We start from the raw sequence: 27,979 nt of genomic DNA, 5'->3' as shown, positions 1-27,979 counted from the left end.
GTTTTCCATATATATTCTTTTGTTTAGAAGTAACACTTTATATATACCTACTATATCTCACTAATACAATGTTATTTTATAACCTTAATGCTTTTGTCTCCTTGATTGTTTTGTTATTGAGATAAGTATGTTAAAAATTATCCCTTATGATAATGGATTTGTTATTTTCTCCTGTAGTTATACCAATATATTTTAATTTTGTACTTTATAACTTATATGGAAAGGAAAAAGTGTTCAGAAAGCATCTGTGTTACTTGTTTTATGTAATATATATATATGATTTTATCCATCTTAAGAAGAATGTTCAGTTGTTTGTATAGTGAATTTCATTGCTAATGGTGGTTTTAAATGTAAGTTAAATTATATAATACTAAATAGGAACAAGTGCTTTTTAAAAATTAGTACTTGTTAGCATTTTTCATATCACTTTTAACTTTTTGATGTTTTTAGATTTTTTTTTTCTTTTTATAGTATTGGGAATTGAGCTCAAAGCTGTGCATATGCTAGGCATATACTCTGCTACTGAACTACATACAGCCCCAGCAGCCCCTGTCTCTGTTTTGTATATGAGTTTTGAGACAGGGTTTTACTCTGTAGCTTGTTCTAGCTTCAAACTTAGTATGTATCCAAGGCTGGCCTCAAACTTATGAAAGTCCTCTTGCCGAAGCCTTTGAGTGTTAGGTTTGCTGGTATGATTCATAATTCCTGGCCTCTTAAATGTTTAAGCGTGCCTTTTTGGACAAGCATGTAGGCGGTTACACTTCAGCAATATTTAAAACATTTTCTATATATTACAGTGCTGACACTGCTGAAAGATGGCTGAAGAAGTGGTGGTGGTGGCCAAATTTGATTATGTGGCACAGCAGGAACAAGAGCTGGATATCAAGAAGAATGAGAGGTTATGGCTCCTGGATGACTCTAAATCCTGGTGGCGCGTTCGAAATTCCATGAATAAAACAGGCTTTGTCCCTTCTAACTATGTGGAAAGGAAGAATAGTGCTCGGAAAGCATCTATTGTTAAAAACCTGAAGGATACCTTAGGTAAGTTGTTTCATATTGAAGGAAGAGCAACAGCTTTCAGTTTAGATGGATTCTGGAGCTTAGTTCTTTGAACACAATCCATATAGCAGTGTGCAAAGTTGTTTTGTCTAGGCAATGCATGTTAAGAGGTAGTGAAGATCATGTTAGCTGTTTGTATACATCTAGGCCCACATTCAAATGCTACTAGTGAGCAGAACTAACTTCGACCTCCTTCTTCTAGTGTATGTGAGTACACTGTTGCTGTCTTCAGACACACCAGAAGAGGGCATCAGATCCCATTACACGTGGTTGTGAGCCACCATGTGGTTGCTGGGAATTGAACTCAGGACTTCTGGAAGAGCAGTCAGTGCTCTTAACACTGAGCCATCTCTCCAGACCAACAACAACTCCTACAACAACTCCTGTTGTTGTCAACTCCTATTGACCCTACAACAACTCCTGTGGAGTTTCGATTTGCAGAAAAATTGCCATTAATTGAGAAAGGGAAAAATGTGTGAGATTCAGAGCTGGTTCCTTGGCATCCTGGTAATTTGTTACATGGCACAACTGAACTTTTTGACATGTTAATGAATCTCACTTTTTTATTTTAGTCAAATTGAAAAGTTTTACACCAGTGGGTTATTTCCATATATTTGGATCTATAGGATTGGTCACTTTCCTATTTTGTTGGCATCTTTCATCTCTAACTCTGTTTGGTTCAAATTTTTGCTGGCCTTTATTAAGGCCAGAGATAGGGGAAACCTACTTCACCCTGGCCTTGGTTAAACTGAAGGAAGGAAGTATGTAGGATGAAGACTGACCTCCTCCCTTTTCTTAATTTAACTTTCCTTAATGGACAGGAAGGAATTGGGAGGGACAGAAATTTAATTTTGGTGTTAAAGGAGGCAGACATGCTATTGCTTAATTCTTTGCCCGTTTGTAAAAAAAGGAGGGAAATGTTTTTTTTTTTTTTCCCAGACAGTTTGGGACTAAATGTAGCTTGATTGACATGTTATTATTAAATAGTATTTAAAATTTTTAATGCACAATTAATATTCTAGTTTTATAATAATTATTGACAATATAAGGTAAATGTTTCTTCCTTTAAACTGTTCTAAGCTGCAAAAGCTAAAATATAGTACAAAGAACTTCCTGAAGTATTAGATTTTCAGTTTCTACATTGACATTTCTGGTATACTCAACATATTTTAATATCTGCAGTTAACATGGCATTTGACAGACCAGTTAACTTCTTATCTCTTAATTTTGGCAAAAATCAGTCAATTATATTTATAATATTACAGTTATAGTTGTCTCCATTCCCCAGTGTTTGGAAATACTGTATTAAATTTGTGGTCACTTCTAAATGATATGAATCTAGGTTTTGTATCAAATATCTAACCTCTCCTTTTCCTAGAATTTCTGTACCCCATCTTGATACCTTAAATCTCATATAATTTAGTGAATTGTTTCACAGTGACTGTGCTAGTAGAGACATTGTTTGGAAGTCAAGGAAAAAGAGGAAGTATAGGAAATGAAGAATGTATGTATTCTTTTTTAACTATTAGAAACATACTAGCTTTAACATTTTCTGTTACAATGAGTGAATTGCAACTCATGTTTTTGCTGCTGGCTTGAGTTACTTGTTTCACGGGTTATTTTATGGCTTAAGGGGAAAACAGTATTGGAAAAAGAGAAGTCTCAGTTTTGAAAACTTTTCTATTGCTTGGGTGTGGGCCAGGTCACATGGATTGGGTGTGGGAAGTTTCAGTGTTACAGAACAGACAAGGAAGCTCACTGAAAATTATCCCGGAGCTGTGTCAACAAACTTTGAAAAGAGAACACACAATTTTTATTCAAAATGGATTGGTTAAACATCTTTAAAGATTTTTTCAGTAAGTTATTTTGTTTATTAAATCCATAGTTTTCCTGTTACAGATTTTGAAATTTGATTTTATTTTCTTTGTGAATTAAAAGGGAAACTTTATGGAAATAACTCAGTGGGTTTATGTAAGCTGGCAGTTTATGCTGTTTGTGTAATAGAAGGTAAATGGCTGGTGATATTTTCACTGCTATTAGTTTGATCTGGCAAATTATTTAAAAGTGTTTCATTGTGAATGCTTAGCAAATAAGGAGAGGATATACATGGTTTGGATGTGAAGTAGAAAGTTGTAGTTCAGTAACTCAGCCTCGCACAGGCGTTTGAAGTGAAGTAAGTCAGTTGTGAACAAATTCGTTTACTCTTGACCTTTGAAGTAATATGATGGGGTTTTTTGTTTTATTTTAGTTTGTTTTCTTGTTGTTTTGTTTACTAGATTTTACTTAAGCTTTGTTGACATAATATCAAGATAACATTTAATAAGAGCTCTAGTAAACTACAAGTATTGATTTATAAGTAAAATACTTGGTTAATTTTGCTCTGCTGGTAGCATTATGATAATTGAGTGTTTGATTGTATCTCTTTGCATATTTGCTACATGTCTTTACAAAAAGTGAAGAGAGAAATTATTATAGAAGTCTCTTATATACAAGAAGCCTAAGGAAACAGTAATTTAATGAGAGATTCCAAGAGAAAGGGCAAAGCAAAGGAGTAAGCACTGTTGGAGGAGGATGTGGTCATTGTAATGCGTGGGCTTTTGTTTCCGTGTTAGCTTTGATGTCTGACTGATTCCTGCATTCTCTCTTCTAACTCCTATTTACTTTTTAAAGAACAAATACGTTTTTTAGATCTTTGAGATTCCAGTTTTAAAGCTAATTTTCTTTTACACATTTGTGTGTATGCATATGTACATGCCTATGTGCATGTGGGTACATGTTATAGAAGCCAAAGGCTAACCTCAGGTGCCATCCTCAGGAACACTATCTACCTCTTTCCAGGGAGACAGACAAGTTCTCTCATTGGTCTGGAGCTCATAATTGGGCTGCGTTGGCCATCCAACATACCCCAGCAATCTCTGTCCCTGCTTCCTCAAGCTCAGGGATTATAAAATCGAGTTAACACACTTGACATTTTTTACCTGGGTTCTGGGTAAAAAGTGAGATTCTTGTGTTACCAACTGAGGCTTCCCTTCAGCTCTTTATTCATTAATTTATGAACACATTTTTATAGAGAATCTAATGCAGGCTGTATAAAAATCAACTCGTGGTTTGGCAAGATTGCTCAGCACTTGTCGTCAAGCCTGACAGCCCATATGATCCCTAGAACTACGTGGTAGAGGAAAGAGCTGATTCCTATAAATTGTTTTCTCACTTCAACAGATTCATGTGCACATACATGCACATACACATACCAAAATAAATGAACAAATAATGTAATAAAATCATTCTTTAAAGTTTGTATGAAATATTAACTCTTGCAGAATCTGTTAGGGAGTTAGGTGATAGTAATCGTTTGTTAATAGTGTAGATAGAGTTCTATCTAGGTATGGTCATAAGTGTTTTTTTGGATTTTTTTTTTTTTTTCTGAAACAGGGTTACTCAGTGTGGCCCTGGATGTCCTAGAACTTGCTTTGTAGACCAAACTCACAGAGATCTGTCTGTCTCTGCCTCCCAAGTACTGGGACTAAAGGCATACACCACCATGCCCGGCATAAGTGGTAATTATTAATAAATCAGAAATGATATTAAAAGATCGTGTATATATGTTATTGGACAGTGACTCAGAGTAGAGACAAGTTATTGATTCACCTGATTTCTGAATGGACTTGAAAAATAGAGAAAACAGGGTTATATGTTCTTCATTTGATAGTCAGGATACTTTGAAAAAATTACAATATTTGTCATCTTAGATAAAACAATTGTAATCTGTGATTTATTTCATATATATGGATGAACAGATGAAGTACAAAATAGTCTGTAATGAGTAGAATAGTATGCTCTCAGATAAACTATGTATTAGTCTTGTAGTCTTAATATATAGCTAACCCTTTTTTAATTTCCTGTTTGGGAAAAATCAGCAGTTGGGCAAGACTAGATGATCCTGGAAAGTCCGTCCCGTCATGCTCTACAAGTCTTACCGTCTTGGCATACAAATAAATGGTCTTGTGTGTGTCATGGGAATCAGAGGGAGTCTACAGGGAGAAACAGGTTTTGAAGAAGTGAGAACAGAAGAGCAGGGTGCGTGTGATAATTCAGTGAGGAATTGGATGCAGCAGTACTTTCTCTGAACCCATTCTGTTGAGCATTTACTTAGTGATTAAATGAAAGAAAGCTGGTAGTGGAAGCCAAACCTAATCAAAAAAATTGAAAAGATTGATAAAAATCAGCCTGGGAATAGCTGACACAAAGGAAAAATTTAGTAAGAGCTGCTGTGGTTGTGTAAGTGCAAAAACCATGGTGGCCTTGATTTAAGTCTTAGAGCTTCTCAGATGAGGGCCTGCAGCAGCTTCCTTACATATATTCTGGCCAGTTAAATATGGCAGTTTGTCCACTTGGTATCTGATGCTTTCAGACTCTGACATTAAGTTTGTTAGAGATTTGAAATCAGTTTATGTAAGAGTTATTGGTACAAAGACTTGCTTGAGAAAGAATAACACTATCATATAGAGATTGAGTTAAAAATTCTCTTTGTTTAAGTTAGGTTTCACTTTGTAGACCAGGTTGGCCTCAAATTCAGACGTCTGCCTGCTTTTGCCTCTGGAGTGTTGGGATTAAAGGAGTTTACCACCGTATTCAGCTGGTTCTAAAAAGCTTTTGAGGAAATTATAATGCATTGCGGTGGTTAAAACATTGCTATAGGGGTTAGAGAGATGGCTCAGTGGATGAGACCCTGGAGTGCTCTTTTAGAGGTTCTGGAGTCCATTCTTCGCACCTATATGGTGGCTCACAACCTTTTATAACTAGTCTCATGGGATCCGCTGGCTCCTTGTGGCATGCAGGCATACATGTAGACAAAACAAGCCTTATATACATTAAATAAGTAAATAATCTTTAGCTGGATAAGGTGGTGCAAACCTTTTAATCCCAGAACCTGGGAAGCAGAGGCAGGCAGATTTCTGTGTTCAAGGCCAGTCTGGTCTACAGAACAGTCAGAGCTACATAGTGAGACCCTGTGTCAAACCTGCCCCTCCTCCTAAACATATACAAAATTTCTAGAGAAGACCAAATAGAAATGAGAGACAAAAGCTATACAAAAAATTTTAAAGGTAACAGCAACAACAACAAAAAATACGACTGCTTCTTCCCTCCTCAGTGTTTACATGTGACTATTTCCCTCCCAACCCTGACCAGATTGGTCCAACTGTGTCATGATTATAAAGGTTTATGTAATTCTGAAAAATACCAGAAAAACTGATAATTGCTATCTATTGAGTGCCTACTATGTGCTGTGTATTACCCTAAGCACTAATATATATACTTGGAAAAAAACCTCTTTACAAAACTTTGTGATATGGGCATTTACATATCAACATTTCCATAAAGGCACTGAAGTTTAAAAATTAAATAACTTGATTAAATTAAATAAGATGACAAGGGAAAAATATAAATTTAAGTCTTTTAAGTTTTCATAGTAGACCCTTTAAGAGTTATGATTAGAACAAGAGTAGAATAAAATAACTTTGGAAAAAAAAGACTAATTGAAGTTAGGATGGTTGTGGTGAACTAAATGCTCCATCAAGATGTGCTATGAATGTACAGAATCTCACCATGTTGCCAAGGCTGTCTTTGAATTCCTTGATTCATTCAATCCTCCTTAATAACTGAAACTTTAGACATGAGCTACTGAGTATCAGCGGTGACTGGCAGAGTTTACCTGCTGAAACCTAACCTTCAATGGAATGGCGTTAGGAGGTGGAGGATCTTTAGGCAGTGACTAGCTTATTAAGGCAGAGCCTTCATGAATTAAATTAGTGCCATTGTGTAAAACAGTTGCAAGCTTGCTTATTTATCTCTTCTACCATGTGAGTACTGAACCATAAGAAATACAGCCTCACCAGATGTAGTCTTTAGCTAGGACTTCCAGCTTCCACAACGATGAGAAACAAATTTTGGTTAACTGTAAGCTCCGTGGCATATGTATTGTAATAAGCAGCCTGAACAAAGAAAGATAGGAGGAATTTTGGAAAAAATAGTAACATTGATTCTGAAGGAGATCTAAAAGAAAGGATCTGATCATTAATAATTATCACATAAATGATTAAATGACTTAATACTTTAAAAATGATTTGTAAAATATTTTTGTATCAACCTTTGTTGATAGCAGATTGTAATGTCCATTTTCTGGTAATAGAAACAGAGTTGTAAAGCAGGAGAATATAGCCTACTAGTTACATATACATTTGTTTACAAAATTTTATTACAGTTATTTATTGTGTGTGCACACCATGCATGTGTACATGAGTACTTGTTTGTTCATGTACACACCACAGCACGACTATGTAGGTTAGAAGACAACTTATGGGTGTTTGTTTTTCCATTCTATCATGTGGCATCAAACATAGGGTCACTAAGATTGGTGGGAAGTACCATTACTCACAGAGCCATTTACCTACATTTGTTTTTTTTTCTGATAAAGATTAATGGAACATTTAGTATAGGCGAGGCACTAGGGATTGAGAGAGAGTGAGGAAAAGCATGATGCTTAAGGAAGCAAACAGCATACAGTATTTAGCATTGGGACAAAAATATAAAAATTTGTAATAGTAAAAGGAGAAACACATAAACTCTTTGTGGGAGAGTAAAGGAAATCTTCAGTGAGTAAATACATATCTGTGCCAAGTTTTGAAGAAAACGATGGGAGTGTTCTAGTGGTTATAAGAACTTTGTTCTGGCTGTGGTGTGTTATAGCAGCAGTGTGCTAGAGAGGAGGCGGCATGTTGTTGAAGACATGCTTACAGAGAATGGAGGGCTTCTAGTGTATAGAAACTACATATCATGCCCTTACATTTCTTCCTTTAAATATTTCTAGTCTCTAAGATTAATGCACATTGTTTTTAATGTGTTCTCACTTGAGATATTTGTTGTTGGGTCTTTCCAGAAATTCTTTACTCTTTATTTTCTGATTATATGTAATCAGAATGTATATATAATTGCAATATCTATAACTAGTTATAGATATTTTCTCTAGGATTAAAAGTCATTTGGAAGCTATTCTTTATTTTCAGTTAAAAGTTTAAAATATTTTATTTCACTGTACTGTTTACTCTGTATGTCTGCTCCATGTACAGTTTTTGATGGTGTGCATGCAGAAGACTAGTGAAGCAGTGACACTTCTCATTGAGAGGTATGCCTTTAAGGTATGGCCTAAAAACAAAACAAAAAAACTCAGAAAAAAAAAAACCCTATTGTGCAGTTAATTGAGTAGTACAAGATCCCAGGATGTTTTAACAAGAAGTGCTTAAATGTCCTTGGGGTGGGATGGGAAATTGATTTTACCATAAGTATACTATCACTAATGAGGAAGACTTATTTTGCTATTTCTTCCTTTATGCCCCCCCATCTTAATTCCTCTGTTACTGATTTGTGTTTCATTTCTTATGATGTGCTGTTTTCTTATCTCTTTCATTTCTTTTGTAGTTTTTAGGTTTTCCTTGGAAGCTACCTTGGAAATTACAATTAACATTTTGTTTTTAAAAAGTTTAAGTTAATCCCAACGTGGTTTGAATGGTATAAATAACTGTTCCTTTATATCATTATATAATATCTCTCTATATACTGCCTATTTACTTAAGTTGAAGATATGATTTATGAATTTTTAAATCATATAGGAACAAAGGAAAAAAGTTGGGCAGGTACTGACTTTATATTTACCTATATGGCTACCTTTACCATTGTTCTTTATTTCTTTTCTGTTTTTAAAATAAATTTTTGAGCTTATAATTACATTTCCACCTTTACTTTTTTCTCTCCAACACCTCCCAAGCACCCTTGCTCTGCATCCTCCTTGAAATACGTGGTCTCCTTTTCTTTAATTGTTGTTGTTGTTGTTGTTGTTGTTGGTGGTGGTGGTGGTGTGTGTGTGTGTGTTGGTTTCTTTTTCTTTAATTGTTGTTGGTGGTGGTGGTGTGCATGCGCACTCGTGCACATGTCCTCACTCACTCGTTCCTAAATACGTAATGCAACCTGCTCATTCTGTATAGTGTTGCTTCTCTGTATGTTTCCAGGGCTGACCATTTGGCATTGGATAACTAACCAGTGTGCTCTTCCCTGGGCAAGACTTCTGCTCTTAGCAGTCCTTAGCTGCCTGTATGTAGTTCTTTGACTTGGGTTGAGGCTTCCTGAGCTTTCCTAAGTTCATGTTAGCGTGTCTCTCTTGCTGGCATTCTTTTTTCTTTCTTTGTATGACTTCAGTTTTTTTTTTTCATCTGGAGGACTATTTTTTACATTCCTTAAAAAGCACAATTTTACTGGTGCTGAGTTAAGAATGTCTTAATTTCTTTATCTTTGAGGAACTCTTTGACATTCTTTGTGAAGTCTGTATTCTTATTCATATGGCTAATGTTAGTATTTTGACATTGTTTCCTTAAACATACAGAACCAAAAGAAAATGGGGAATGGAAATCTCCGTTTTTATAGTTTGGCTGTATGCTTGTATACTCTTAATATTTGGCCAAGCCACTTACAATTCTGTCTTGGACTTTCCCTACTGTGTTTTTAGAAGTTGTAGGTCAGCCAGAGGTAAAGATCAAGTTTTTTTTTCCTAGCCTTTTCCATAGAATGTGTCCAGCCCCAATCACATTTGTGATGTTGGTTTCCAAGAACATGGGAGCTTTTAAGTACCTTATTTTTCCATGTATAACCTTTCTTACCTTCCCTTTTATGCTTGTCATCTTTTTTCCTTGTCCCTTGTGTTCCTTGTCTCAAGCTACTGCATCAAACATGATTTTAAATGAAATCCACCTAGGAAGACAACCTAGCTATGCAATTAGGGATCTGACAGTCTAGGCCTGTCAGTCACAATTCCTTAGTGAGGTTTGCTAGGTAGCTATCCTCAGAGCAACTCTGCACTGGGGGAGGGAGACCAGTAGGAAGGCCTCTATTTGTGCTTCAGCAGTCTCTTTACTTAACAAAAGCAGCGCTTTCTTCACCTTGCCTTGCCGGGGCACTTTGCTTTCTTTACCAGATTCCAGTATTTACAAAATTGATCCTGAGAGTGTTTGCCAGCTCATTAACTGATCTTTAGAGGAAGTCCTGAAATTTCTACTCTGCCATTTTAGTGATGTCACTCTGATGTAAAAAATTTTCATAATGATGGCCTCATTGGCCAGAAGTAAGGAAATTAAGAACACAGTTGATTTAAAGATATAGAAGGAATATTTGTTTTAAAGGAGGGATCATTTTTATTTGGTCATGAGTATAGGTTTGAGGTGTTGGTTACATCTTTTGGTGTCTACTGATAGAACTCTACTGTTGTGATTCCAGATAGAGCAAGAGTTTAAATCTTCAAATAGATCTGAAAAATCTACATAGAAGTTTAAAAAATGAAAGTATGTGTTTTTTTAATTTGTTTATTTGTTTTGATGTGGAGAAGGCCAAATATGGCATCTTACAAAAATATTTTCAACTAAGGACTAATTCATTTGTTAGTTACTTTCTCCTGCTCACTAATGTATAAACTACAAGCACTGGAGATAAAAGGGGACAATTCTAGTTTTCTGTCCTTAGGAAGCTGACTCTTATATTAAGGTAACAGACAAGTAATTGAGTACAAGACATTGTTACAACAAGGCTTACAGGGGACCAGAGAAATACAGTAATGTGTCAGTAGGTAAGAGGGGACACAAGAGTTTCAGGGACAAAATGAAAAAAAATGAAGAGCTTACCTCTGATCTTATTTGTCACATGAGAAGATGAAAAGGCCAAGGATGCTAATAATCGTGTGTTACGTATAGAACACATACTTCGATTGAGTTTGACCCCCAAGACTCATGTTTAAATACTTGGTTCTCATGTGGTGGAGCTCTTTGGAAAGGATTAAGAAATGGGGCCTTATTGGAGAAGGTGTGTCATTGGTGGAGGGCTCTGAGGTTTCAAAAACACCCTTCAGCACTCTCTACCTTATGACTGTGTGTTAGCTCTCAGCTATTGTTCCAGAGCCCTGCTTGCCGCCTGCCTGCTTCTGTGCTGCCCACTCCCTGCCATGGTGGTCATGGACTCCAACCCTTTGAAACTGTAAGCCCTAACTCTTCTGTAAGTTGACTTGGTCATGGTGTCTTATCACAGCAGTAGAAAAGTAACTATGATACTGCTTTTGCTAAAAAGTATTGACTCCTGTGCTTACAAGGCAACTAAAAGCAAGATAAAACCTAGTATCTCTGCCTTCATTTTATATCTACAGCTTTTACTATGGGTCTTACTTCTGTTCAACTCTGTATTGAAACATATTAATCAAGGAGTGTCTATCTGAAAAACTTGTGATAGATACTGAATTATTCCTATCCCCCTTAAGGTGTAAGGCACAAAGATAAGAACTCAAAAGTTCTTGGGAAGTTAGCTTTTACAGTATCCTGATCAGATCCCCAGGGCTTACTGAAAGCCCTGAGCCATTGTCCTAACCCTGTAGCCATCTTTTCTAAGAGCAGTGAAATCAGTCAATGTCCCCTTAGTAAGCCTTACCCCTCCCCAGCAGTAGTAATCTCATGAGACCAGAGTTTCAAGCAATAAAGAGGCCCCATTGCAGACCCAACACTGGAATAATGACCACGAAAACTTCACTTTGACCAGGATGACGTCATTGTATATACCTCTCATCTCTCACCCCAGTTATTTCTTTAGCTTATGATTTAAAGTTTATGTCAGTTTCCTAGGCCAAGATGCATGGTTTCTATCTTCCCAACATTGCTGTGCTATTTGAAATTCTTCCCTGCTTTTTCATCATTACTTTTCTGTTTTATATGTAGGGCTCATGGCCCAACATAATCTGTTGTATTCTACACCTAAATCAGTCCTCTTGCTTGAAACTCCAGTTATAATTGTAATCAAGTAGTTTTAATATATCATGGTAGAGAGAGTGAAAGATTCTAAGTAGGAGTATGGGGTTGATGAGTTGGCTCTATGAAAAGGAATTTGCTGGTGAGCCTGGTGATCTAAGTTTGATCCTCTGGACTGACACAGAAGGAGAGAACCAAATCCTGAAAGTTTCCTTCCGAACTACTCACATGGATCCTGTTATGTGTGTAACACTGGGCCTCCAAAATAGATAATATACACACTTTTTTAAATAGGGGGGAATGCAAGCAAGAGTTGAAGTTGAAAAGAAAAGTAGAAAGATAATTATAAAAGAATGATGGAATTTTAAAAGAATCGCTTGAGCTCGAGTCTCTGAAATTCACATAGTAGGAAAGAAGGAGCTCTCAGAAGTTGTTTTCTGACTGCACATGCTAGGCTGAGTAAATATATACATACGTAAGTGTAAAACTTCCTAAGAGAGTAGCAAAGTAAAATAACATTACTATTGAAGAGATTCGTGGGTTTTTTAGATAATTGATGAGTCTAAGTAAGAAAAACAAGGATAGTATGGAGTCTCCGGAGAGAAAAAAAGATGGTTATTAAGAAGCCTGAAGGAGCAGAACTTGGGGCCTTGGCTGAATAAAGACCGAGAGTAATATGGTGGCATTTTGTTTTTAAGAATGTAGAAAAAAATTTTGAATAGTTACAAAGTCCCAGTTTTTCAAAAGTAAAAATGCAAAATATCAGATAATACGCTGAGAAAAGAGCAGCCCTGAAAATGTTTGGTTGCACTCGAAGTATACATTTCTGATGATGAGTTCATTTTCTCAGTCCTTTCAATAAAAACACATTAAACATTTTCTATGTACTAAGTGCCCTTCAAGCTCCGAGGGATTGTGTCTATGAGCAAATGAAAAATCCTTGACCTTTAGAGGTTGTATGTGAATTGGGATGAAGGAAAACAAATGAGTAAATAATACCTTATTTTAAACAGACCTGTAGAGTGATCTGGCTTTGGAAACTAAGAAATTAGTTTACCTAGTTTACCCAGTTTACTCATAGAAATGAGATTACCCAGATTATAATTTTTATGTGTGCATCAGGTACTAATTTAGATAGTTGTTTCATTTTTATACAGCTCATTACAAAATCTAGGTTAATAAATTAAGATGTCAAAGTGGAATTACTGGAGTGTTTATCTTCTTAGTTGTAGCTATGAAAGAAATAAGCCTTATTAACACTTAAGAGAAAATTCAACTTGGCAACTTTACTATTATGCAGTTATTTCTTGGCTTTAGTCGGAGGAAAGAAGATAAACTTAATAGTTTATTTTGCTTGGTTATGGAAGAACAACCTATATTTCATTTCCCAAAAGGTGATTCCATCATGCCACAGTCTGTTTGCTACATTTAGAGGCTTGGTTGAGGTAAGTGTATCAAGTTGAATCTATAGTCTTACGGCTTCCTCTTTATTTAAACAGGCATTGGAAAAGTGAAAAGAAAACCCAGTGTTCCAGATACTGCATCTCCTGCTGATGATAGCTTTGTTGATCCAGGAGAACGTCTCTATGACCTCAACATGCCTGCTTTTGTGAAATTTAACTACATGGCTGAGAGAGAGGATGAATTGTCATTGATAAAAGGGACCAAGGTGATCGTCATGGAGAAATGCAGTGATGGATGGTGGCGTGGCAGCTACAATGGACAAATTGGATGGTTTCCTTCAAACTATGTAACTGAAGAAGGTGACAGTCCTTTGGGTGATCATGTAGGCTCTCTGTCAGAGAAATTAGCAGCAGTTGTCAATAACCTAAATACGGGTCAAGTATTGCATGTTGTACAGGCTCTTTACCCGTTCAGCTCATCCAATGATGAAGAACTCAATTTTGAGAAAGGTGATGTAATGGATGTTATTGAGAAGCCGGAAAATGACCCAGAGTGGTGGAAATGCAGGAAAGTCAATGGCATGGTTGGCCTGGTGCCAAAAAACTATGTTACCATTATGCAGAATACTCCATTAACCTCAGGTTTGGAGCCATCGCCTCCCCAATGTGATTACATTAGGCCTTCACTCACTGGGAAGTTTGCTGGCAATCCTTGGTATTATGGCAAAGTCACCAGGCACCAGGCAGAAATGGCATTAAATGAAAGAGGGCATGAAGGAGACTTCCTCATTCGTGACAGTGAATCTTCGGTAAGTTGATTTTCAAAAGAAAATGAAAATAGGGCTCCATGCATTAATAAATAAGGTTGGAAAGGTTGCATGGCCAGCTTCCTTAAACCTAAGATCACACTGTTCTTTCCAGTGTACCTGTTTTGAATGAGATAACTCAGCGGTGAATATGTTGTATTAATAGACTTTCTTCAGTTGTTTCAAATTTGCATTTCTGAAATATTTCTGTCCCATTAACCTTAAAAATGGGGCAGACTGAGTATTGGTTTCTTCCTGGAGAGTAGGATAATGCAAATTAACTGCTACTTCAGGTAATAGATAAAAAAGCAGACATTGTAGTTCTTGCAGGAAATCTCTTAACTATAAAAAAATTGTTTATAAATTAGTTGTTTGATTAAAATCTCTCTCTTTTAAAATAAGACAATGACTCACTATGTAACCCTGGCTGCCCTGAAACTCACTGTGTAGGTAGACTAGGGTCCCTTGAACTCACAGATGTACTATACCTGACTGAAAATAGTTTTTCATTCACCTCAACAACCTACTTAGCACCATTTAAAATATATTTGCAGTAAAAGGTAAATTATGTCGCCAGTACTAGCTAGACAGTAAGCCATACAAATTGAAAAATGACATCACTAATAATCTCTTAAACGTGTCCCTTTGTGTGTTTAAATGTGACGGTTATTTTTCTTAAAATTTTTTTCCTGATAATGATACCACTACTTTTCTACTTAACCAATCATGGTTAATATTGGCTTTTTGTGAACGCATTGTACAAAAGGTTGAAAGAAAGTGGTGTGTGTATGAGACTGAGATGAATTGAACTTCCTGATGAAAATTGGGAGAAATCTGACCTTCAACCTCTCAGGAGACAGAGGGTTGCTAACAGACAAGATAGTGGAGTCCATTTTGTATTAAAATCCTATGTTCAGCAGCATACTATTTAAAAGTCACTGTTCTTGACTTGTCATTGTTCAGAAATATTAGGCTTAAAACGACAGCTGCAACTGCTACCACCTAATTAAGAAAGAAGGAAAGTTAAATACAGGATGCTGGTCTTCTTATGGGTAGAGTATAAATACTAGCTAGAATATATGATTATTTGCAGTAGTGTTATTTTTCAGCCAGAGATCTTGAATGTGTGTTTTTGTTAAGCCTACACAATTAAATTTTTTTCTAATTCACTGCCAATATTTATTTATCTATTTATTTATTTATTTATTTTTATTTATTTTTTTGGTTCCAAAGGGAAGGGGATTTATTCAGGGCAGAGGGCAAAGGTGGGGAGAGAATCAGGAGAAAGATGGTGGAGAAAGAGGAGAGAGAGAGAAGAGAGAAGTGGAGGCCGGCCATGACCATATGGAGAGAGGGGGAAGGGAAGGGGGGAAGAGCAAGGGGACAGAGAGAAGCTAGAGGCAAGAGAGTAAGAGTGTAAGAGCGCCAATATTTAAATAGTGAAGGATTTATAAAAATCCAGACTTTGGGGCTGAAGAGATGACCCAACAATTAAAAGTGCTTACTGTTCTTCCAGAGGACCCAAATTTAATACCCAGCACTGTGTCAGGTAGCTTACAGCCACCTGTCGCTGCAGCTCTGAGGGGGATCTGATGGCTTCTTGAACATCTTGCACTAGTGTACATATACCCACATACAGACATACAAACATATACAAAATTTACAAAGTAATAAAAACATCTTTTAAAAATATGGGCTTCAGATTTCCCTTTGAAATTGAAAGACCACATTGGAGAGATGGCTCAGTGATTAGGAGCACTGTTTTTTTAATTCCCAGTACCCATATAGCAACTCAAACCATTTGTAACTCCAGTTCTAGGGGATCCAATACCCCATTTTGGCCTCCACAGACACTGCTCACACGTGATATAGAAACATACATGCAGGCAAAACACTCATACACATAAATAAAGGTGTTAAAAAGTCAGCTCATGTGGAGTCTATTCTTGCAAAGCAACAATCATAGGTGAGCAGTAAGTCTTCTGTAGGGCGGCCATGCCCTCTTTCCTCTATCTTTCTTATGTTTATCTTTCGGCCCTCATAGGAATTTGTGTTTGTTACCTTTTATTAAAGTTTAGTTGAATTCTTATTTATCCATTATTTTTGAAAATTCAGAGTATTTTTTTTTTTTTTTTTTTGGTTTTTCGAGACAGGGTTTCTCTGTATAGTTGTGGCTGTCCTGGAACTCACTCTGTAGACCAGGCTGGCCTCGAACTCAGAAATCCGCCTGCCTCTGCCTCCCAAGTGCTGGGATTAAAGGCGTGCGCCACCACCGCCCGGCCGAAAATTCAGAGTATTATGTAAGTCAGTTACTGTTCACTCTGAACTGAGAGGGCATGGAGTGGAAGTCTGAAATTTTCTGTTTCCTCTAGTGCCTCTGAAAACTATTTTCTGTGTTTACTGCTCTGTGGGTACTGTGGATAACTATTAGGAGACGCTGGCATCCTGTTACCAGGTAATGGAGCCTAGGCATGTTCTCTCAGCCTCGTTTTTCTCACTTATAAAAAAGGGTTTATTTTGACAAATGAAGGAGAGTATGTAAATAATTTAGCATAGTGCCTTGTACTTATTAGTAAATGTTCAGATTTAATCAGTTATTTTTTATTTTACATTCTGATACATGGCTTTCAAAATGTTTACTTCCCCCTTTCTCTTTTAGCCAAATGATTTCTCAGTATCACTAAAAGCACAAGGGAAAAACAAGCATTTTAAAGTCCAGCTGAAAGAGACTGTTTACTGCATTGGGCAGCGGAAATTCAGCACCATGGAGGAACTTGTAGAACATTACAAAAAGGCACCGATCTTTACAAGTGAACAAGGAGAAAAATTATATCTCGTCAAACATTTGTCTTGATACTGCTCATCAGCAGTGACTGCTACACAGCTTTAACTTGTCATGTAACTGAAGACTGAGAACGTGTTGGGCCAATTGTACTTGCTTGGAAAGTGCTGTTTCTTCTAACTATATGAGAATTGACTACAGTACATGAGTATTTTTGTTATAACCCAGCCCATACATATATACTACATATGCAGTGCATCTCTGTAGGAGAGTTCTTTATTCTTGGTCTTCTGTCTTACTGTTTTCTTTTCTGTTTTTCTCTTTCCTTCCAACAATTAAGGTTTTGTATTCTGAAGCGAATAATTTGGTTCAAAATCTTTATATGGAAGAATTCTTTTATTGCTGTTTCTTTATTTCCTTGTAAAGATATCCTGTTCTCCCATAGTTCCTCTTCACATAAAATTATATCTCTATGGCATATGATAAAGGCCATTTCTTGTAAAGTGTTAATCTTTTCTGTGTCTAAATAGCAATAATAAACAGAAAATAAGAAATTATTTTCAATATTGTATCTGTCACAAGCCATTGTAAATATCAGATATGTTGTTTGTGCCTTAGTTTTTAAAAATCCATTCATTGTACCCAAAAGAAACCAGATAACAGGTTAGAAAACATAATTTATAGCTGTGTAAACAAAAATTTAAGAATTTAGGATGTGCCCCCCCTCCCCCACACACCCCCTTTCACTTGGTTATTCAAGAGAACAAAGCAGATTGGGCTGTTGGCTCTTGAAATGAAATGAGTATTCCTAATGTTCCCTGACCAAAGCGTGTTCCATTAGATCAAGTGTGTTCCATTAGATCGTGCCGTATTTACGCCATGGACGGAAACAAGTCCTGGCCGTGCTTGGGGATGTAGTAGACAATGAGATGTGTAGTTTTCTCCCTCTCTAAACATCACTAATTCCGCATAGCAATAATTTAAAGTTTTCAACTTTTCACCATCCTGATCCAGTATCTGATCAGATTCACTAAAAACAAACAAACAAACAAACAAAAAACATTTTTTGACACTGTTGCATAGTGAACCCAAGGTTTCACACATGAAAAGCAGGTGTTCTGCGGTGAGTGAGTTCCCTAGCCCCTCCTTATCTTTTAGATCTTTTAACTGGGACACATACTGAAATGATGAGCTGTGGTTAGGTAAACTGTATTATTTACAATTTTTTTGTTTGCCATCTAGTACTTTGTGTGTGTGTGAATAAGAAACTTAAGTATTGAGTCTTCTGTTGGTCACACTTCATTCTGAAATTTTTAATTTAAGCAAAGTAACAAAAGTCTCTAATGCCACGTAAGCACAAGAACATTGCTGTTCTTTGCTGTTTTAAACACTTAATGTACCAAACTTATAGCTGGTAAAAGTTAAAGTTGTGTAGTTTTACTTTTTCCTTTATTATAGTAGCTTAAAATTTTTAATTTAAATCTCAAAATCACTTGGAGGCTGATGTTGCCACTGGGTGGCAGCCCTGGCCTCTCCCACTAAGAAGAAATCAACAGATGAATTTCAGTCTTTATAGCCCCTGCTTTGAAAGCTTTTTAATTTACAGTTGTCTTTGAGTACTCTCTGTTTAAGGTAAATGGTAGTAGATTGGTTGAATAGAAGTGAAGATTCTAGATGCTACCTGTGGAGGTGTGAAATACTATGAATGGTTCAGAATGAGTAAGTAGGTTGTAAACATCTTAGCATTTGATGACACTTTACTTTTGCTTTCTCTTTGTATGCCCCCCTTCTCTGAACAAAATGGACCTTTATAAAAAGAAGCAGATAATTTTATCATGGGCACAGCTGTTTCTGGAAACCTGCGCCTCGAATAATACTTTGGGAAGGCAAGACTCAGAGCGGTGCTGAGGTGGAATGCATGCATCCTTTTGGAGCTGGAGTTCGTAGAAAGGGAGGTGCTTCAGTAATGTCTGCACTCTAACTACATGAAGCCTAACTGTGTGCTGTTACTTTGTACCTCAACATTTGATTGATTTCTAAAAATGTTTTCAACTTTCTCTTCAACCAAAGGCTGTTTATAAAGCATGAGTTTTACTTGAAGCAATTTTCTTAGGAATTAGAACAACCTTGAAAAATGCCTAATAGCTAGGTAATAAGATTTATATTAGGAACATTCAAAACCTAGTGTTGTGTGTATCTTGACACACTGTGCTCTGTGTGCTAGTTTTAAACTAAGAAGTGGGTCCTGGGAAAGTGCTATTACAAAAGCTTTCATCTGCACATGAAGAGATGGTTACTTCTCAAATCTAAGTATATATCGTACATGCAGTCCTGCCTGGCTTGTGTCTACAAAAACGTCTCTAAAATCTTGGAAGGGGTTTTGTTCTTAAACAACTATGTATGTGTGCAAGCTTCGCGACAAAAAGAAAAGCTATAAATGTTGTCTCTTATTTGGTCATAAATCTTAGGGTGGTGAGTTGTATATTTTCATAATGTGTAGTGCATACAATCACTATCCATGTTGTTAATACATAAACCTAAGACTATTAAAGCTGTTTTACAGACATCATTGAGCAAAATACAAAATACCCAGCCTAGTGTTATAAGAGTATAATTTTGGTTGCCCAAAAGGCTGAGGCAGAAGGATTATGAGGCATGCCTGGGTAATTAATCAAGACATTATCTGAAGAAAGAGTTGGGATTGTAGTTCTTTGGTAGAGCACACTAGAAGCCTGGATGCTATCCCAAGCACCAACAAACAAAAAAGGGAAACAGCGTATTGCCAGAGTAAAAAAGTCAAGCAATGAGCAACTTAGGATATTAGAACGTTCCGTGCAAATCATACCATTTTAATGCTCTGCTATTACAGTCTAGAGGTTGCAAAAATATGGTTCATGAGGCAACTGAGAATTAGGAAAAGGCATTTTCTCCTGATACACCCCATCCCTTGTCAAAAAGTGTAGACTTTTACCCGTTAATGGTGTAGCCAAATATAGAAGTATTGTTCAACTTATGTAGTATTCAAGTTGACAGCACTTAAAAGGGAGATTTCAGATCACATTGTAATTTATGGTTTCCTTTAAAAGTAAGCTGACAATGTGAGTTGAATTCCCAAGTTAGTAATCAGCTTGCAACCTGATGTGGATGGTACCATAATGCACATGTCAAAGACTTTCAAACATCATAATAAAAGTCTTTCCCAACTCTTAACCTATAATTTATAGCCATATTAATTAATTGTTTCTCCTTGTTTTTACTATTGCATGTAGAATTTTTGGCCTTGAATATGAAATTGCTATTTTTCAGAACAGTTTCCTATGTCCAAATCAGTGAATTTGGAGTGTGGTATTACGGCTTTTGCTTTCTCATTTTTATTACAAGACAAGAAACCTTTGTATAGCTTTAACTGTTTTGTAGGTGTTTACAATTGTGGTCGGTTACTCCTTGAATTTTGTTCAATATAAAACTATCATTTTCTGAATCACTTCCAGAGGCTTGAAAAACAGATTCCTGATTCTTCTAGTTGGTGTTCAGCAAATCTGCTATACTCTAAATCTACAGACAGCAAAACAAGCCTAGGCCACACCCTTATTTCTTGCTGTTACATGTGCATTTCTAGTTTACTTACAGGAGTCTCTGGACCTAAAAGTATATGTGGCTTGCTTAGACTTGCTGAATGAAATAGGAAATTAACTGCTTGCTGAGGTTGTAAAGAGGGAGGGTTTGCTTATCATTGTGTATATATACACAGATGGGTTTTAGACCAAAATATACTCTTTTTTTTTCTGGCCAGGATACTGATTTCTGTCAGTTTCAGAACTAGCTTGATGCCGCCAGTAGCCTAGCCGGGCTTTTTTAAAATTCTTGCTTCCCATCTGTAGCACTTTGGGAAGGTGGTGGAACCTTAAGGTTCCTCTCTCTTTCTTCCATTCCACATCTTGCTCTAAAACAGTTCTACCTTTTAAGTTGATTCTTTGGTTCCTCAGGGGTGAGGCTCTACTCACCCAGCAATACAATGAAAACAAAAACAAAAGCAAAGCTGCTGTGACGTTTGCCCTCTAGGGATGTAAAGCCTGAGTGGAGAAGACCAGTGGATGAAGCTGTAGCACAGGATTCTCAGAAGGTGGAAGTGAGTCTTTGATAGAAACTCTTAGGTGTTGTGGGCTCCACTAAGACCAACCAATAATTGAACAACTGTAGCCAAAAGCATTAGACTATCATGTAAATGTTCACTTACAAAGCATTGTTTCTGATTCCCAGAGTTTTAAAATGGTATTTGTTTCATTCACATATGGAGCTTTTAACTACAAGGGGCTGTCCAGGATAAAACCTGATTCTCCATCTTAATAAGAGTTACTAGGTAATGTTTTCTAGAAACAACTGCGGGAAGATGACAGTCTTAGAGATTTAAAGGTTTTAACCCATTAATTCCAAGAGATTAATGTCTTGAAGACCGTCAGATTGAAATGACTTTGTTCAAAGGGAAGTTTTTAAAATTTTGTTTGATTTGTTTTTTACTTTCTAACTCTTTTTTTAATGTGTATGAATATTTTTGCCTGCATGTCTTTCAGTGCCTTGAAGGGAGGGAGACACAGGGCACTGGATCTCTGAGAACTGGAAAAGGTTGTAAGCCACCATTAGGGTATGAGGGGCTGGAAATCGAACCCAGGTCCTCTGGAAGAGCAGCTGTTACTGTTAACCACTGAACCATTTCTCACCTAATGTGATGGCCCAGGCAGAGGCACATCATCTGACTTTCTTACTGGATGGTGCCCAGGCTTGAGAAAGATTAATTTGAAAGCTACAATAGCTGATAGGTTAATGACATTACCTCTCATTGCTCTGTAGGTGTGTGCTAAGTTTGGAACTGATTTTCCCTGTAGTTGCTTGTGGAAGATTGTCAGATGCCTGTCAGAGTGATAATGTTTGGCTGATTTGTCTTGGTATAGACTCATGCCAAGCAGAACTAACCATTTTATGATCCCATGGTTCGGTGGTGGACTGCCCCACAGCTCAGCCGTGTGAGTCTTAACTCTTGATTGCATTACTTCTGTCTACGTGTCCTTTTTCATCCTTTGATTCACTTAGTATTCTCAATGTTTCCATCTCAAACTTGGCCCAAGTTGCTCTATCTGGATGGCTGAGTCATGAACTCATCCAGCCCCTTCTTTTCAAACATAGGTGGGTGTATTCTACTTTGAGACCCACTTCCTGCTTATTCTCTAAACCTTTATTAATTTAATGGGTCTCACTCCTTATAGTGTTAAATGGAAGCAGTTAGATGAAAAGAACTTGGCGTTGGGTATATTTCTGCTGGATTTCCTGCCCCCATTCTTGATTCCCACAACTATTTTGCAAGACATTTCTTTGTAAATGAAAAAAAAATGTAAGGCTGATGGAATTGTTTTCTTCTCTACATCAAATGGTCATTAGTTTTTCCATTTACTCTTCAGCCCACAATGATGTAGGTTCTGATCCAAGGCTTCCACAGGAACTCCTCCTGTTGGGATTACAATGACTTTCCAGTTGTTATATCCAGGGAACATTTTTTAATGATTAACTCACTGGGGACTCTCTTCTGCACACTGCCTCAACAATCACATCATGCCTCATTGTTTTCAGGACTGTAGTTTGTACTGGATCCACTTCTCTGAGCTACCCTCCCACCCCACCCCTATCTTTCTAGTTCATATTCTTGCTCTGGTATGTATGTATATATGTATTCACACCCTCCTTAGTGGATGTGTTCTTTGCACAAGCTCTCTCCGTAGACAGGGGAAAGTTTCCATTTCCCTGACATCAATTTGAGATAGATTATTTACATAGCGGGGAATGTGACTGCTAACAAAAATGCTTCAAATCAAAGTGTGTGAGGCTATGCATGTGCAGCCTCTTTCTGCAGACCCCTAATCCTGTCTTGACCCTGCCCTACTCTGCTCCTTTCTTTTCTCTCCATTGCTGTCTATCCAAACCAGAACGGGAAAGTCCTGTTTGGCTCCTCTTCCCAGCCCCTCCCAATCCATGCAGTATGTAGGAGCTACTGTTTTACTGAATCCTGCATCCTGAGGTGGTTTTTCTCACGGACATGGAAGATCTAGAGTAGGCTGACAGTATCTCTCACCTGGATTCCTGACAGAGTCCCCTCTAGTCTGCCCCTTTCCTTGTTTCTCAGAAACCTTTTAAGGCTCAAATGCACAGTATGCCACCATCAGCTTGGAGCTTAAAACCCTTCCCTTGGTGTTCACTGCTCTCAGGAGAAGCTGGAAGTCCCTCAGAAAACACTGAAAGCTCTCTAGACCTTGTTTCTGTCTGACTTACCAGGTCTTTTTGTAGCTGTCGTTTCTTTTGTAACGGCCGTCAGGTTCTGTTACTTTGTAAAGGCCGGCCGGTTCTGTTGCTCCGGTCGGCAGGTCAGGGTCTAGCAAGAGAGAAAGTGGGGACGGAGGAAGGGGAAAAAAGGGGCTAGAGACGCAAAAGATAGATACAAGCCAGAGTCTGGTGGAGTCTCTTCAAGTCTTCTTTATTCTCCTCTCTTCTTACTATATTCTCACTCCTTCAGTCTCCTCTACTCCTCTACTTCTTCCTACTACTTACTACCTCCTACTTTCTACCTCTACCTCCCTAGAAAGGAAATCCGGGTATTTATACCCTTTACCACGTGACTTGCCCTCGTGGACAAGCTCAACTGAAGCCACTACGTCACGTGCCTTGTAGCCATGGATACCAGGAGCACCTGGCAGCTGGGGGCACTAAACAGTGTAACAAGATGTTTATCAGAGTGCGCTCAGCTATTGCAGGCTGTTGAAACAAGTCTCTTGTCAGGGTATATGGCTCGAGATGGCTGTAAAGATGATAGCCACTTTCGGCTAAGAGTCGGCTCCCAACACTTTTCACCCCAGCCTTGCTTGCATCTTGTACAAAACTTGTGATTTTTGTAAACAGTTGTGGCTAATTTTTTTCTCCTTACTTCAATACTCCATGCCAGTTTTCTCTTCAGGAAAACTTCTACGACCCCATAGGGTAGATTGGGTGTTTATCTTCAGTTGTCCAGCATCCCTGGTGGTTCTGTCACTGTATTCAATATTGCCCCATGGTTGTTTATGCATCCTCATAGTTGGGAATGGATAAGAACTATGAATTCCCAGATTTTGCACATAGTAAACTCCTAGTGAATGTTTGTTGAATGAATCAATGACTGCCCCAACATTATCTTTCAAGTAAGTTACAAAGCTGGTACAAACAGTTTTCTATTAAAAAATGAATAAATATTTTTTCCTCAAACCAGTGTTCATTTTACCATTATAATTTGCACATTGGGATTTTAAAGTCCTCAAGAAATTGAAGTTTAAGGAGCCAATTTCTGTTGCAGGATTCCCTTTCAAAGTTTTAAAACTAGTTTTAATTTTCAGTAGTACTTTCTCGGGATTCAGTAGTTTTAAAAGATATTTTGGTAAAGAATCTTGTTCACATTTTTAACTTCTATTTGCTGTTTCTTCTACATCAAGATGTCAATCTTGTTAGCTTATTATGGCCTAGATTTTCTTTTTGCAGATTTGTAAATATAAAACTATTATTCCTTACCTTTTGACTTGTAAAATGGTATTTCAAGTGGAGGCAACAGAGTGGAGATGTAGCTTAGTGGCAGAGTGCTTGTGTTGCTTGCATGAGGCCCTGGATTCACCCCAAGCACTGTAGAATACAGTATTAATGGTAATCATTGAACTTCTCCGCTTTTCCAGAAGTATGTATTAGCAAACAGAGCTAATTAGCACCCTGCTTGAATGAACAGGCAGAGAGGTACTTGGCAGAGGAAGCTACTTGATGAGTAGAGAAAATAATCCTGGCTGCTCACTGGTGAGACCCAGGGCACTCCACAACAGCCTGTATGCCCAGATGTCTCCCTCAGGCAGATGTCTCAAGTTCCCCAGTTATCATTTCTCTGGAACTCTTACAGGCCACTCCCCTTGATGCAATATCTGGGTTTGGGCAAAAAGGAGGTGCTGCAAAGTCCGCCCATTTCGAGCATTTGGGCCAGCTCCCCTTTTCAGAACTATTCAAGCTTCATTGCAGCCCTGACCTCAGCACCAACATCTGCTTCCTGAATTGAAATGGCTAGGATGGACAGAAAGCTTCATTCTGGAAGAAAACAGTGGTTCAGGGCAAGCTAAGTTTGTGAGAGACCCTTGCACCAAACAGGCCAGCACAATGGTTTTACAAGGAGTCTGGACAAGTTCGATCATGTGGTTTTTCTACAGTATGACCTCAGGTTTTCTCACTGGTAAGAATGAATTTAAATACAACTGATGGTTTGGGCCTTGAATATAGGTTAAGGAAGGTGGCAATTTCCTGGGTTTGGGGTTGAATTAAAATGTCTATTTTTTTTAAGACCTTTTTATCTCCATTTTTCGCATCTTAAATGTCTGCATTCTACTTGGAAAATTTTCTCCTAATATCCACAGAACAATCCAGAAGGATGTCACTAATATAGTCTGCCGAGTTCTGTGGATTTTGCTATTCATCTGGTATTTGGAGGGTTATGGTATGGTTATTGCAGTTATTTTCTAGGTGCCACTTAAAATGATTAAAAATTCTGACAAATACAGAAAGACATACGCTTCATATTGGGCATGAGATTTATAAAAATTAGATTTCTCTCTTGGTCATTATAGAAAAAGTTACTTCATACCATTTAAAAATAGATTGGGTTCGAGGCATTTTCTCTCCCGGTAAGATTGCATAATTTTCTGTTTTACACCTGGCTCCTTGTAATTACCTTCTTTATTGTTCCCAAACTGCAGCTCCTTCCTTACCTGTTAGTGTTTCTTTAAGTCAAACTGCATTTAAGAGAAATTTCTAGTTTAAATACTCCAATGTATTGGTTGGTTTGTGGTGTCAAACTGGTTGATTTGTGTTGTCAGTGGGAGCCTTGAGTACTAAGGCAGCTTTTCCAAGTGTAGCTGACATAGAAATGCATGGTATTCCTGGCCCCCAAACCTTCAGCGTTCCAAAGGTTCAGCAAACACTGTCCACAGTGCCTACTTGTCGTCTGTGTGTGCGGGGCTCATCCTGGAGTTATTTGAGCCTATGTCTCCTTTCAGAAAACAAATACAGATTGCAGGCTACTTGCTGTCTTCACAGTCGACACTCTATTACTGCTTTCTTGCCTTAGCCTTTGTTGTTAGAATTTTCCCATGGGGCTGTTGAAATGGTTCAGTAGGTAAAGGTTGCCAAGCCTGACAACTGAGTTTAATCCTCAGAACCCAAATGGTGGAAGGAGAGAACCAGCTTCCTCAAGTTATCCTCTGACCTCCCCAAACTTGTCATAGCAAATGTGTCATTGTCTGCCAGCCCATCTGTCCTCCTGCTATGCCCCACCACGTGTCTGTGTCTGTGTCTGTGTCTGTGTATGTTTGTGACTTACTAGTTTAGCCACTGGTCATGTAACTTCATTCCCATCTGTGAAATGTTTATAATAACCATCTTAAAGTCTTAAGGGGTTAAAATAAGACAATACAAGTAAGTTTTAAAAAACTTCAATACTCCTGTCCCAAATGCTAATTATTCTTATCTTTTTGTATTGCAAATGGTGGTGTCAGAAAATACTTGCTTTAGCTAAGGTTGCCTTCATGCAGTTTTGAACATTTGCTCAGGACTGTGTAGGCAAACTTTGCAAATGCAGAGTGTATATCTATTGCTTAGTAGATCACTTGGTAGATGAGTAAAGTTGTCTTGCTTCATCCTTTCCAAATAATAGTGGGTGATTTAGGAAACTGCTTCCTAATACTAATAACAATGACAGTCACAAGTGCCTGTCTCTTACTTCCTCCCCACCCCCTCTCCTTTCTCTCCTAAGATTGGACCTATGACCTAATGCATTTTGAGGCAATTCCTCTACTATTGAACCTATTCTCAGAGCCCTTATCCCTGCTTAGTTTGTTTTGTAACTTTCCATGTTTCAGTTGGGGTCTCCCTACATTTTTCCAAGCTGCCTTGAGCTTGCTCTGTAACCCAGGCAGGACTTGAATTTGCAATCCTCCTGCTTCACCCTCCCATGTAGATAGAATTCTAAACCTGTGCCATTAGACATGGCTCACATTTCTTCAGACACATCAATCTGCAAGGCAGGTCTGATGATCCCCATTTTACACCAGGAATCAAGACTCAGAATGGTTCAGTTCTTTGTCTAGGTTTTTGATCAATGTGAGGATTGGAGTTTGACTTTTGATTTAGCAGCTCTGTACAAAAGCTCCATGTGCTTTGTCCTTCTGTGGAGAAGGAGGGGAGACATAGATGCAGGCTAGGAAAAAGGGATGACAGAGTGAAGGGATTAGGGGGATGGACGCCTTTCCCAATGCATTTACCTTAAAGGCTGTTGGAGGAAAGGATTGCAGAAGGGGAACCAAACAGCAGAGGTGACCAGGGAGGGTGTCCAAGTAGGAAGAGATGCAGTAATTTCTGCCTGGAAAGTTTGCCCAGTGGCTTAGTGAGGACTGCCTTCCTGCTGCTTCCCTTGCAGCTCAAATTACAGGAGACGGATGTTTAGGAGACATGAATCGTAGAACAAGTAAAAGGACCTCGATGGCTGAGAGATTAGGAGAACCACCAGGCCTAAGGTAGTTCCTTATGTGAGTCAAGATGTGTGTGGCTTGCTTGCCCAGTGAGCTTAGTGTTTCTGAGCTCCTTTTCTGTGATAGGCTCTGAGCTGAGTGCTTATTAGAGATGAACAAGACCATCCCCCATTTACAGCAAACATAAAGCCTGCTAGAAAATACACTGCGACCTTCAACATTTGGGGGTTTAACGTATTTCAAACTATTCTTTATCTACCAGAAGTAAGCTCTAGATCAGTGTTCCAGTCTCAAATGAACACTGGAACCCCTTGGGGACCTGGGAAGCTTTTTACAAATATAATTGCCAAGGCTGCATGGCCATAGATTCTAAATTCATCTGGGGAACCGCCTAGGATTTTAGAACTCCCTGGGTGGGGCTCTTTAGAGAAGTGGATGCTTACAAGACTGGGCATGGAAAAGGCAAGATGAGACAGGAGCAATGTGTGGCAAGCAATGAAGTGCTTCAGCTAGGATGGGGGCCCAAAAGTAG

At 37.9% G+C, this 27,979-nt stretch overlaps 2 protein-coding genes across 4 annotated transcripts in view; both read left to right on the top strand.

Annotated features, from left to right (window-relative positions):
• Nck1 (NCK adaptor protein 1) overlaps positions 1–17,436 on the top strand; it is a 53,232-nt gene extending 35,796 nt beyond the window's left edge. For 2 of the 3 annotated variants that reach the window (XM_028788058.1, XM_028788059.1), the window contains exons 2-4: positions 798–1,041; positions 13,388–14,100; positions 16,757–17,436. In XM_028788058.1, the coding sequence (XP_028643891.1) occupies positions 816–1,041; positions 13,388–14,100; positions 16,757–16,951 (1,134 nt within the window). In that variant the 5' untranslated portion in view covers positions 798–815 and the 3' untranslated portion in view covers positions 16,952–17,436. Of the gene's footprint in view, positions 1–797; positions 1,042–2,789; positions 2,916–13,387; positions 14,101–16,756 lie in introns of those variants that run through there. The other variant, XM_028788060.1, reaches the window with a different exon arrangement.
• A 7,521-nt stretch (positions 17,437–24,957) lies between these two features.
• The window catches only part of Il20rb (interleukin 20 receptor subunit beta), a 28,673-nt gene continuing 25,651 nt past the window's right edge, over positions 24,958–27,979 (top strand). Inside the window, exon 1 of the mRNA XM_028788076.1 lies at positions 24,958–25,157. Within this exon, the coding sequence (XP_028643909.1) occupies positions 25,085–25,157 (73 nt within the window). The 5' untranslated portion in view covers positions 24,958–25,084. The remainder of the gene's footprint in view (positions 25,158–27,979) is intronic.

The sequence above is a fragment of the Grammomys surdaster genome, unplaced genomic scaffold, assembly GCF_004785775.1.
Source record: "Grammomys surdaster isolate TR1022 unplaced genomic scaffold, NIH_TR_1.0 125698, whole genome shotgun sequence".
In the NCBI taxonomy this organism is placed as follows: Eukaryota; Metazoa; Chordata; class Mammalia; order Rodentia; family Muridae; genus Grammomys; species Grammomys surdaster.
Note: the sequence above shows the minus strand (reverse complement) of the source record. Positions and strands in the feature narration are given on the sequence as shown.